General features: G+C 39.3%; 1 protein-coding gene across 1 annotated transcript in view; it reads right to left on the bottom strand.

The window, feature by feature from the left end:
• Positions 1-11,674, bottom strand: part of sdc2 (syndecan 2) — a 160,335-nt gene extending 148,661 nt beyond the window's left edge. Inside the window, exon 1 of the mRNA XM_039736322.1 lies at positions 11,163-11,674. Coding sequence (XP_039592256.1) covers positions 11,163-11,222 — 60 coding nt within the window. The 5' untranslated portion in view covers positions 11,223-11,674. The remainder of the gene's footprint in view (positions 1-11,162) is intronic.
• Between the last annotated feature and the right edge of the window lie 443 nt (positions 11,675-12,117).

Raw genomic sequence — 12,117 nt, 5'->3', positions numbered from 1 at the left:
AAAACAAGAATAGAAATTAACAGCTCTCTCTTATTTAGCTGCTAGCAAGCCGAAGGAAGGATTTAAGTGTTTGTTCACAAAAAAGCACACGCATTAGCTGCTTGAGAGCATCTAATTAGTATCTCATTTAATTCGACGGCAGCGTGACAAGCCATAAAACAATGAAAATTCAAAAGCCGCACAATGGCTGCATCCTTCAGCTGGTACTGTTACGTGTCCAAAGGATGAAAAGAATGGAGGAGGAATCCACTCGGAGCTGGTGAGGCTGTGAAGAAGAACAAAGAAGGGCTGAAGGCCAACAAAACCCTTCCGAAACAATTGGCAACGTGCACGTCCCGACTGCAACTTGTGAACACAAGCGGCACGAGAGATTACGAACATTTAAATGCCTGTAGGGTGTAATCTAATTCTTTAAAGAATTAAAAACAAAAAAGTGTGTAATTTCCCCATTTGTACATTATTATTGACGGTTTGTAATTACTGTGATCCAAAGTAAACCTAATATAGTTACAACCCCTTAATTCAAATCAAGGTCATGGAAGGAGAGGGCCTGTTCTAGACCACACACACACACACACACACACACACACACACACACACACACACAAAATGATATCTGGATGAAAGTACCGAGATTAAAATATATTGTCACGCATATGCGTCAGAGGGTCACCCTCCAAGTCCTTCACAGGTATGTGCTACCACCCCTAAGCTGAAAGAGGGCGCTACCGCTAACTGCCTGGTTTTCTCTTTCTTCTTCCCCAACTGACTCTACTCCTTCCAGTCCCTGGGCCATAAAAGAGAGAAGCCATCCAGAAAGGTGTCACGTCTGCTTCAAGCGACCTAAGGAGCTCCACAGCCTGCTCACAAAATTCTTACGATAGCCCCTAAACTAGCCCAAGTGTTAAAGGGTAGCCATTTTGTTGTTAATTTTTGAATGCCATTGTGTGTCATTTTTGTTTTCTTTATAAGTCAATGGGGATAGCCAGGCTGCCAGTCCACAATTCACTATTGTATCAGCTTGCCATTCGCTCGGACGACCACAATATCAACAAAAAAAGTTGCAGCCATCCTAAATGTGGGATCTTAAACCGTCATTAACAAAGAGTGGGATTACAGAAATGACAATGAAACCAGCAAGTGAATGTTCTGCTGGATCTTCAGTTGAAGCTTTCAGGGACCCTAAACTGGACATGTGGGTTGAAAAGCACATGATGGAATAAATGTGCCATGAGAATGCCATAATAAAAGGAGTGGTTTCTTGTTATTATAGATCAGGGGGTCCTGGAGGGCAGTATGCCTACGGTTTTTCATTGCAATCTGACTGCTTCATTAGAAACCAAACCTCGCCAATAAGACATCTTAAATCATTTTATGGCTTGTTAATATTTTCATTCTGCCATGTCAGGTCATTCTTATATTGTATATTTTTTTCCCTTTCCAAGGATATCATCCAAATGATTTGGAACCTCAAGTGGGTGAGTAATCCTTCACTTTTTTTTCCTCTTCAGTGCCCTTCCAAATATTTTTATTAAATCAGACTGACAAACACACACACACACAGGTGTTAATGGAAACAGCTTAGGTGGCGAACTGCTGCTTCCTTGATCGTCTGAATCCATTAAAAAAATTAAAATAAAAAAAACGTGAAGGCAGCTTTTTGAGACTAAAATAAGCAGGTAAGGGTGGGCAATCTGAGCAAGCGAGACAACTAAAATGGAGAAAATTGTAATAAAAGCATTGCAGCCACTACCGCATACCAGGACCGACTTTGCAGACCCCGGATACAGATCAACATGTAGATTATGCAGCCATGTTGCACCCCTAATTCCACCATATAGCAGTGATTCTTAAACTATTTGTTCTAGCAACACTATTTTGCCCATTGCCTGTCTTTGTGACCCAAAGTCACCACGGGATACTGGACGATCTTTCTGCCATTCCCCTTAAATATCACTAACCTTCATCCCTGGTTTGGGGGGTTCATTCCCACTTGGAGAATTGTCACTAAATAGTGTCTGAGGTGGGGTTCGTTTCAGCCATGAAAGCGGTAAGCCATTGCTAAGCTTTGCTTTCCGCATACCACTCGCAACTCTCTCTCATTCACTTTAACTGTAACTAGCTGAAATTCCCAGCATTGCCCGGGAGGAAATTACTTTTTCTTTTTTTTTAATTGTTTGAGAAAAATAGAATTTAAAAAATAAACAAAAAACTTCACAGATTATTTTTGGTTTTATGGCGTAGTAATAAGTTTTTACATGCAGAATTTTTGACGATGAAAAAAGTCAATTAAATTAGTACTATTACTAGGTTGATTTAATTCTATTACCACTACAACAATGTTACAATAAGAATAAACGCAAGATGAAAATATAGTTAACAAAAACAAATATTAAAATGACAGACAAATAACTACGGGTTTTTCATGATAAAACTGTCAGATGCATTTATGGAGCAGAATGATAAAACTGTCATTGGTTTTACGGAGCACACCAGAAATCTTCTGAGCGTCAACTGGAGGATAACATACATACAAGAACGCAAGATTTTAACAAAAACAAACATTAAACGACAAACAAATAATACTACAGATTTTTCATGATAAAACGGTCTGTTGCTTTTATGGAGCACACCAGAAACGTTCCAAGCATCAAATGGATGAGAACATACATACAAAACCGCAAGATTGTCACAGTCTGCTTTATATATAAGACTAAAGGGCTTTGCCCCCTGCTCGCTTCGCTTGCCAACCCCCCCGCCTGCACTACACACCAGCAATTTCACGTCTCTGTCACTAGCATATGTGGATTTCATGTTCACCAAACAACAAAGCTTTTAATTCTTGCAGATACGCCTCTTCATTGGGAAGAAAGTCTACTTTTCCCTGATGGCAACATGAATTAGATGATTTACAAGTCTCCAACTTAAAGTTCAAAGCCAAACAATATCTACATACTTCTGACATATCACCTATGTCCATATATTCGATCTACCTTTTCATCAATATTGCATTGAATTTAGATTCCGTGTTTGGAATATAACTAACACCAAACAACAAAGTTTTTAATTCTAGTGGATACACCTCTTCACTGGGAAGAAACACTATATATATATATATATATATATATATATATATATATATATATATATATATATATATATATATATATATATATATATATATATATATATATATATATATATATATAGTAGATGTCTTTTTGCAGTTCTGTTACATCACCGAGTAATAATTTCCATTTGTTTGCGCTAATGCGATCTTTCCTATCCTTTTTTTAAGACTTTCGAATTTTCGTACTTCCATTGTCTCTAACCTGCTCTACATGTGTACCGCGCTAATGTGTTTGAATTCTTTACGACATTCTACTTTGTCATCTACACTTTGTCTTTTATTTCCGGCCATCCCCCGCAGCTCGATCCAAGACGCTAGATGGTGTCCTCCCTGCAGCATGGAGGTGCCCTGGATTCCCGCAGGGCACCATAGAGGATGGAGTTTTGCTTCACAGCCCTGCTGGGTACCATGGGTGCCATCGTGGGACGCTGCAGGGAGATGCGGGGATTTCTATTTTCCCGGTAGCCCGGAAGTACTCCTCAGTCACAAAAAAACACAAGTCTTCGTCTGAGGTGATATGGAATCACATGGACAGAAGAACAGGGTCAAGGACTATTTGAAGGACTGGTTGAAACCTAACAAGGTGAGCCGGAGTTGGGAGGGAGTGTGACAGAGCTGCTGGGAGGAGAGGAGGATTTAGTATTTGTGATTGTTGATTTATTAATTGTGGTGAGTGTGGTGCTTGGTGCACTGTATTTAAGAAAATAATTAAAAATCAACTTCTGGGTGATTTTACCCTGTGTCCTACATACTGTCTGTTAGGAAAAAAGGTGGGCAATAGCGCCACCAAGCGTCCATGTATTTACTAGATAGATAGAGCTCATTTGATCATGGCCATTGTAATATAACACAGGTGAGGAAATCAAAAAAACAGGAGAAGAGAGTCAAAGCCTGACAATGTCACCAGACATTAAAGTAGGAGGAGGAGGTGGTGAGCACGCACTGATACAGCACGTTGGCACATCCACCACACAATAGAGCACCCAATTGGGACCAAAGTGCAGCCCCAAAAAGGGCAACACCTCAGCATCACAAGTAGACTTTGTCAATACAGACAAGAAGGGATAAAAACACAAGAGGGAAACACGCGTTCCTTGGATGTGAAACCACATGCTTTTAGAAAGTAAAAGTTTTCAAAAGCATAAAAAGACAGGCCATAACAAACTAAATATTCAATCATATATTACAAGAATAAGACGACAAGTGAGTTTTCAGATCTTTTGAAGTTAAACAGGGATAAATGTCACTAATTTAGAAGAAGAAAAAAAAAAATCAAAGCCTAAGGATCTGCTTTACCAATATTGCCAGCCAAGGCTTATAGCTACTGTGGAAGCAGATCAGTCAGCCTGGGCACCCTCAGCCCCAAAGAAGACACTCGGAGTCTCAGGACAGGCAGCAGAATCAAGATTTATTGCATGATGCACACACAGACTCACTCAAGATGGGAATGAGCGAGCAGCCATAGACATCTCTCACATTTATTACGCTTCTAATCATACAAGCCGTTATTCATCCTCATCCCACTCCTATCATTGCACTGCTCTAATCTTGCCTCTAATTAATTCTACCAATATTTCTGAACTGAAGGGGTGTCAAAACGCCTCTCTGTCCATCATTTTTGTTTGACAAGGCCTATCCTTACTCCTTACTAGCTTAGTGCTTGCGATTATAATTTTACAGCCAAAGAGTTCACATTCTCTCTCTCTCTAGGCGAGGGGTCCGTCTTTCTCCATCTCTCCTGCACATCTAACCTTTGGCTTAATGAACTACTAGTGGTTTCTAGCTCATACAGAATAATAATAATAATAATATTATTATATGTAGGCATAATAACTCTTTTTAATCCTCTTAATACTTTGTAAAATATACAGTCTACTTTTCTCATGTGTTTATAATACTTTTCTAATACGTAGAGATTACCATTTTTAAGAAGTCCAGTTTTTGGTACTTGTGTACTAAACGGACGGCACAGACAACTAGTACCCTTTTCTAATATCGTGACCCAAATCGGATTTTTGTTTTTAACATTAGGCACCTAAAGGGGGACATTAACATTAAGTACCTATAGATTAGATTAGATTCACTTTATTGTCATTACACATGTATAAATACAGGGCAACGAGATTCAGTTTAGCATCTAATCAGAAGTGCAAAGAGCAGAAGTACAATAAATATAATATGTGCATATTATGTACAGTTAAAAATGATATTTACAGTTAAATGCGATATATACAGGTAAATACGATATGTACAGTTAAGAGCACAGTGAAGATGGGAATAGATATATATAAATAGATATACAAATGTTCTAAATGCGGATGGCAAATATACATATTTTACAATATACATTTATGTACCTATACATGTATTTGTATGTCCTATAATACTATATATATATATATATATATATATATATATATATATATATATATATATATATATATATATATATATATATATATATATATATATATATATACACACACACACACACACACACACACACACATACAGATGTACAACATACAGGTGTGTTATGTATGTGCAGTAATAATATGAGTATTGTAATATATACAGATGTACAATATATGATATATGATGTACAATGTACAGGAGTGCTGTGTGTGCACAGGTATGTACAGGTATGTACAAGGAAGGGAGGAGGAGGAGTGTAGAGGATTAAGTGTGTGGATGTGAAGGTTCAACGGGGGACTGAGTTCAGAAGTGTGACCGCTGTGGGGAAGAAGCTGTTCCTAAACCTGCTGGTTTTAGTTGGAAGGCTCCTGTAGCGCCTTCTGGAGGGGAGGAGCTGGAAGAGTTTGTTGGCTGGATGAGAGGAGTCCTTAAGAATGCAACTATGCTCAACCCCAACTAAATTTAAGGTTAGTATTTGTGGTTGAGGTAGGCCAGTCTAATAATTTAAACTCTAAAAATCAAGCAACTGGGGCGCCTGCCCCACAGAGCCTAACACTAGAATGGTTAGGAGGTGCCGTCCGTTTAGTACACAAGCACCCATTTTTCTATACTACGTAATAGAAGTTTAAAACATTTTAGGGATATGACAAGCTGGTACAAAGATGAGAGCCACTTCCACACGCTTCACTAGAAATCAAGCAACCATTGAAGTGTAGCAGGCAAGGGGAAAAAAAAAATATATATTTTAAAATATATATTTTTATAAAAAAATATATTTTTAAAAATATATATTTTTATAAAAAAAAATATATATATATATATATATATATATATATATATATATATATATATATATATATATATATGGGTTAAAGACTATGATGGATTAAGAGATAAAAGGTTATAACCTTTACGTAACGTTTCATTACTACAATAGGATCCCCCCTGGGATTAGAGAAGTCATTTGTTTTCATTTTCCAGACAGGCTGAGCTAAAAATCAATATAACAAGTTCAAGTATTTCTTAGTTTTTCTTTTAATAAAAGAAGAAAATATGGCCATTTTATGATTAGGTGTTTAATGTTTTGAAACCAAAAATCAATGGAAACCATGAAACCGAGACAGAGCACAGAATAATTGTGTTAAGTAGATAAATGTAAATGATACTGCACTGGGGGGGCTTTTACCCACAAATGAAAAAAAATAAAATAAAGCAGCCAATCAATATAGAGAACTCATAAACACAATTTAAGAAAGTAAAATAACGCTGTCAGCTGTGGGGTTGTAAATTATGATTAGGTGCCTTTTTCATATTAATTTCCTTTTTTTTTTTTCCTTCTCCCCATTCACTCTTAAGACACAAATTGTTCTAAACAGCCGTCGTGCTTTTGTGTAAAACCATTAAAGGCCCATTTTCAGCTCTGACACCCGTTATGAAGTGAGGATGAAGCCGCTAGGATAATGGATGGGTGGTTCATTACAACTATTTTAATGCCAGAGTAGGAAGATGATTCACATTGCATGATTAAATTGTCAGTTTCCAGCCTGATTAATCACATTTTGTGGAAGAACGTAATCACAGTGGAGTTGCAACATTTTGCTTTCAGCTTGAACTCTGAACAAATTGTCTTTAAAAAAAAAAGAAAAATCCCTCAGAGGCAATAAATAAAACATTTGTGTTACAAAAGTGAAAAAAATAATTATTCATCCACCCATTTCCCAAAAGACTGGAAAGGGTCACAGGGAGGCACAGTGCCAATCCTAGCAAGAAACAGTGATCGTTACGATTAGACAAAAAGAAACAAACAAACCAACTATGGATCTCAGAAGTGGAGTATGTGCTGTTTAAGTTAAACAAATCAAATGAATATTTGGATTTTTAGGTATAAAAATAAAACGTTCCTTTGCAGTGCTCACTCTTACAGACAATACTCAAATATCATTTAAAAGCATTCGGAAATATGCCAGTGTAGTGACGTGTAAAGTCTAAAACTCTGCAATCTTATCGGACAAAAGACCTTCCTGGGGTAACGAAACATTCTGGCAAATGGACAACATTAATAAAGGCCTCTGAAAATGTGCAAAAAGAACTGTGACAAAAAAAAAAAAAATCCTAAGCCACCGCCTCCCGTTGACCCTACGATAGGTAAACATGGCACAGGAGTATGGAGTCCACAGGGTCATGGTCTAGTGTTATGGCTCGGGTTTTGTAACATCAATATCCAGAAATGCAAAAATGAGGCAGGCAGAGCGGCGTAGAGGGCAAGACTTTGGACTCTGAGGTTGCGGGTTCAAATCCTGCTACTAACAAAGGTACGTGATTTCACCTGCCTGTGTTTCAAATGAAGCTGGCAGAGTAGCGTAGTGGGCAAGACAATGGACTCGAAGGTTGCAGGTTCAAATCCTGCAACTAACAACGGCACATTATTTCACCTGCTCCTGTTTCAAAAGAAATGTAACCAAGTCTACCTCAAATGCTGTAAGTCGCCTTGGATGAAGGCATCAGTCAAATAATAAGCAATAAGAATAAATCAGAAATGCCTTCCCAAATTTACCAGTTCTATACAAAAAAAATTGCACGAAGGAAGGGTGGCATGGTGGTAACACTACAGCCTCACCGTATAAGGAGACCAGGTCTCACGTCCCAGGTCCTCCATGTGTCTGCATGGATTTCCACCCACAGTCCAAAGACGCACACATAAGGTGAATTGGCCACGCTAAACTGGCCCAAGTGTGTGTCTGCCCTGTGATGGACTGGCATCCTGTCCAATGTTTGTTCCTCCTTGTGGCCTAGGCTAGCTGGGATGGGCTCCAGCCCCCCATGACCATGGTCTGGATTAAGCAGGTAAGAAAATAACAAAATGACATGACAAGTTAGAGAGAGACAAGAAATCCTGCCAGACTCTTAACACCTACTGAGCTGGCAGGGCGTTGCGTGTGTGCGTGTGTGTGTGTGTGTCTGGCACCGACTGTATTACAGTGATGCAGTCCACAACCATCAAAGGAAAAATGTCCTTAGATCTGCAGAAATAGCGCGGCTCATAAGAGGCAGCTTTTTTGCTAGTTGCGTTTTTAAATCACTGCAGCTCATACTCTTAATATTTGTATTGGTGGCACAAAAATCTACCGCCATACCAATGAAAATGTTTGGAAATTCCCAGAAAGGACACGCATGTGTGCTTAGGCACAGTACTTGGGACGAGATTGAAGGAACAGCACATACGTGTCCACCTTGTTCTGCTCCTGCTGGATAACGGTTCCTCCGAGTGCCCCCTGCTTTCAGCAACTCGATTTAAAATCTTTACATGTCCGTATTTATACGCATTGATTGAAAATTAACAACCTCTGAGAAAAACCAAACTATTCCATGCTAATTAGTTTTAACACCTATAAAAGTGTATACTTTGCATTAAATATCTCCCCAGATCCCTACCTTTAACTCTTACTAGTCAGAAGCCTTTTTAACTCTGACTTGATCTCTATTTCTGCAGACTCACACGCCTTACCACTGTATATATATATATATATATATATATATATATATATATATATATATATATATATATATATATATATATATACACACACACACATCAACGCAAGTCAAGTCATTTTCTGACTAACTCAATCCAGACCGGGGTTGCATTGTCGGGGTTTGAAGCCCACTCCACTTAGCACAGGGCAGAAGGCTGGAACAAACCCTGGATAGGGAGCGAATCCATCAGAGGGCGATATTTGGTGAGTGTGAAAGCAATTACACAAACCCGATGAAGCAGGATGAAGTGCATCACCACTGTCATAACTCATAAAAATGTTTGTGAAATTTTCTGAAACAAAATGCAAGTGTTTCCTGGTACTGAACTTAGGACAGATCTGCTCACGCTGGATAACTGTTCCTCCGAGTGTCTTGTTAATTTCTATATCTAAAACCTCTATAGGTCTTTATTTATACATATTTACTATATAGATAAACAATGGAGGAAAAAACAAAAACACGCCAAATTCTAGGACAAAACTATTCTATGCCCTTTTAATGTATAGAAAGCTTATACTGTGCATTCATTACACTCTTCGGTAATCCCTTCTATACTTCTTACAAGTCAGCAGCCCTTTTAACTCATGACTGATCTTTGTCCTGGCATATTTATACCCGCACGCCTGACCACTGTACACAAATGTCACCTGAGACAGAACGGCCACCACTACTCCATTATCAGGTATCCTGATGGGAGACATATCTGTGGAAGTTGACTTGACTTCAACCAAGTGGACTGTTTGGTAAATTGGTGCAAGAGGAGCCGCCTTACTGTGAACAACAAAAAGACTAAAGAAATTATATTTGATTTTAAGGGGGAAAAAATCTGTATGATCTGGGACAGGAGGTAGAAATAGTGACTGAATACAAAGAGTTAGGAACTCTCCTTGATAATTACCTTACCTGGAATATTAATACAAAAAACATATCCTCTAAATGTAATCCTGTTTAAAGTGGACATGGGCCTCATGATGTCCTTTAATTGCAGTGCGAGACAGTCCGTTATCACTTTTAGCTTCCCTAACTGGATTAGTGGACTGACAAATCAAATTTAAAATAAACAAATAAATAAGGCTCCAGCAAATTATGAATCATTCAGCTAAAATTATTGGGACTGACGCAATGACTTGGTAAGCGTGTGTGGTCAGGGGGCAATGTAGGGGGGAAAAAAAAATAAAAAAACTGCAAATCATCTCAACTGATGACAGACACGCAGAACTCAGTCAGTGGTGGTCGGATTGGGGGGTTAGACGCATTAAAGACCAGCACAATCTGCTCCACAAATTCCTTTCATCCTAGTGTCATACGTCTTTTTTAATAAAGAATATCGGGGATAACACCAACTTACAGATTTGTAGAGTTTTTCACAGGTATCATAGGTAAAATCTTACAATCACACTGCTAGAAGCAAAGAATTTGTTTTCAAATGATGTAAACATTTATAATGTGTGTAAAGTTGTCTCTGTGTTTTTGTTTTATTTCTGTTACTGGATGCGACTACGAAGGCAAATTTCACGTTTTCTTGTGCAAACAGGACTACATAAAAACCTTGAACTTGTTTATGCATTTCGCAAGCAAGTCAGATCGCAATTATAAAAAGAACGACCCACATTTAGCTGGGGGGACGGGGACAGACAATCGGAAACAATCGCATGTTACGTTATTGCCCCGTCTGCCTGGCTGGAACTAATGGGCTCACATCCCCTCACGCAGAATCCTGAAGGAAACTAAAGCAAACTTATCAACTTCATGGCGCACACATGTACTGAACGAGATTTCACAGATTTTTGGAAAGGGTCTCTCTGCATCGCATTCGTGTTGCGACCATCCCCACAAGACCTAGAAATGCGCTACGAGTTAGCAATGTGACTGTTGCCGCTGAGGAATGCGGGTGATCAAGGAGCTAAATTAAAAAAAAAAAAAATTGGGGGGTAAAGAAAACTGGATTGAAAATCGGGGGTTTTGTTAAGAGTGTTCGTTTTATCCAACGCCACCACCGCTCGCTTTCACCTTCAAAAACAACCAGACAGAGAAGTTGCACTTGCAGTCTCCCACTTAAAGCAATAAAAGCTTGAAAACTTACCGTCTCCCCCGATACAGACGCCACCAGGCTGAGTGTAAGGATTATCCAAACGTTCTTCATTATTCCCGTTTCAAAAATGCACTTTCCAGCACAGAAGACGAGGGTCTCGTGTTGATGATTGTTATTTAAAAGTCCTCCACATACAGTATGCACATAAAACAGTAAGGAAGCCGTTAGATATTTGCTCCACACTTGCCTGTTTTGTAATCGTCCGTCTCTCTTTCTCACTGGCTCTCACTCTGAAATCCCACCGGCTACGTGTTGATTTTGTGTTATTATTACTCCGCGCACTTCTTCTTCTTCCCCCTTCACCTACAAACAGGACAGCAAGCGTCGAGATTTTCCAATGACTTCAATCCTCTCTGCACGTCTCCTAATAGTAGCGATCTCCGGAAGTTTGCTCTCACGATGTTCAGGCGATGCTCTTTGTGGAAAGTCGGGCGCTCGCGACTAGAACCACAGCCACATCACGCAGCCCAGCAAGCCGACGGCCCAGCTATTAGCGCGCGCACGCGCCAGCCAACACCGTAGCGGAGAGAGAGAGAGAGAGCGGGAGCGAGCACGTGTCGACGAAATTGCGCGAGGGCCATAAAGCTGGGGGAGACTTGACTGACAGCTAATTCGGGCGGTTCAGATTTTAAATAAAGTGCTTATTTGAACTGAGGTTCGCCTGCTGGGAGTTCTTACAGAGGCTGCGTGTACCCTCGGGGCATCTTTACGAGTTTAGGACAGAGTGTGACAGGTATAAATGTAGTGTTAGCATCTCGCACTTCATCATTCACTGATTAAATTCCTAAGACACGTTCGGTGCGTCCGATTATTATCAGCTGCACGTAAACATGAGTGCATTTATAGTAAGTAGTGTGTTGTCTGGCTCTTTTGGATTATGACTGGGAATGTTTCGCGATTTCGATCTCCATCATCATACATGTTGACCTCTTTAAACGCACTTCTT

The sequence above is a fragment of the Polypterus senegalus genome, chromosome 15 (assembly GCF_016835505.1).
Source record: "Polypterus senegalus isolate Bchr_013 chromosome 15, ASM1683550v1, whole genome shotgun sequence".
NCBI classification, from domain to species: Eukaryota; Metazoa; Chordata; class Cladistia; order Polypteriformes; family Polypteridae; genus Polypterus; species Polypterus senegalus.
Note: the sequence above shows the minus strand (reverse complement) of the source record. Positions and strands in the feature narration are given on the sequence as shown.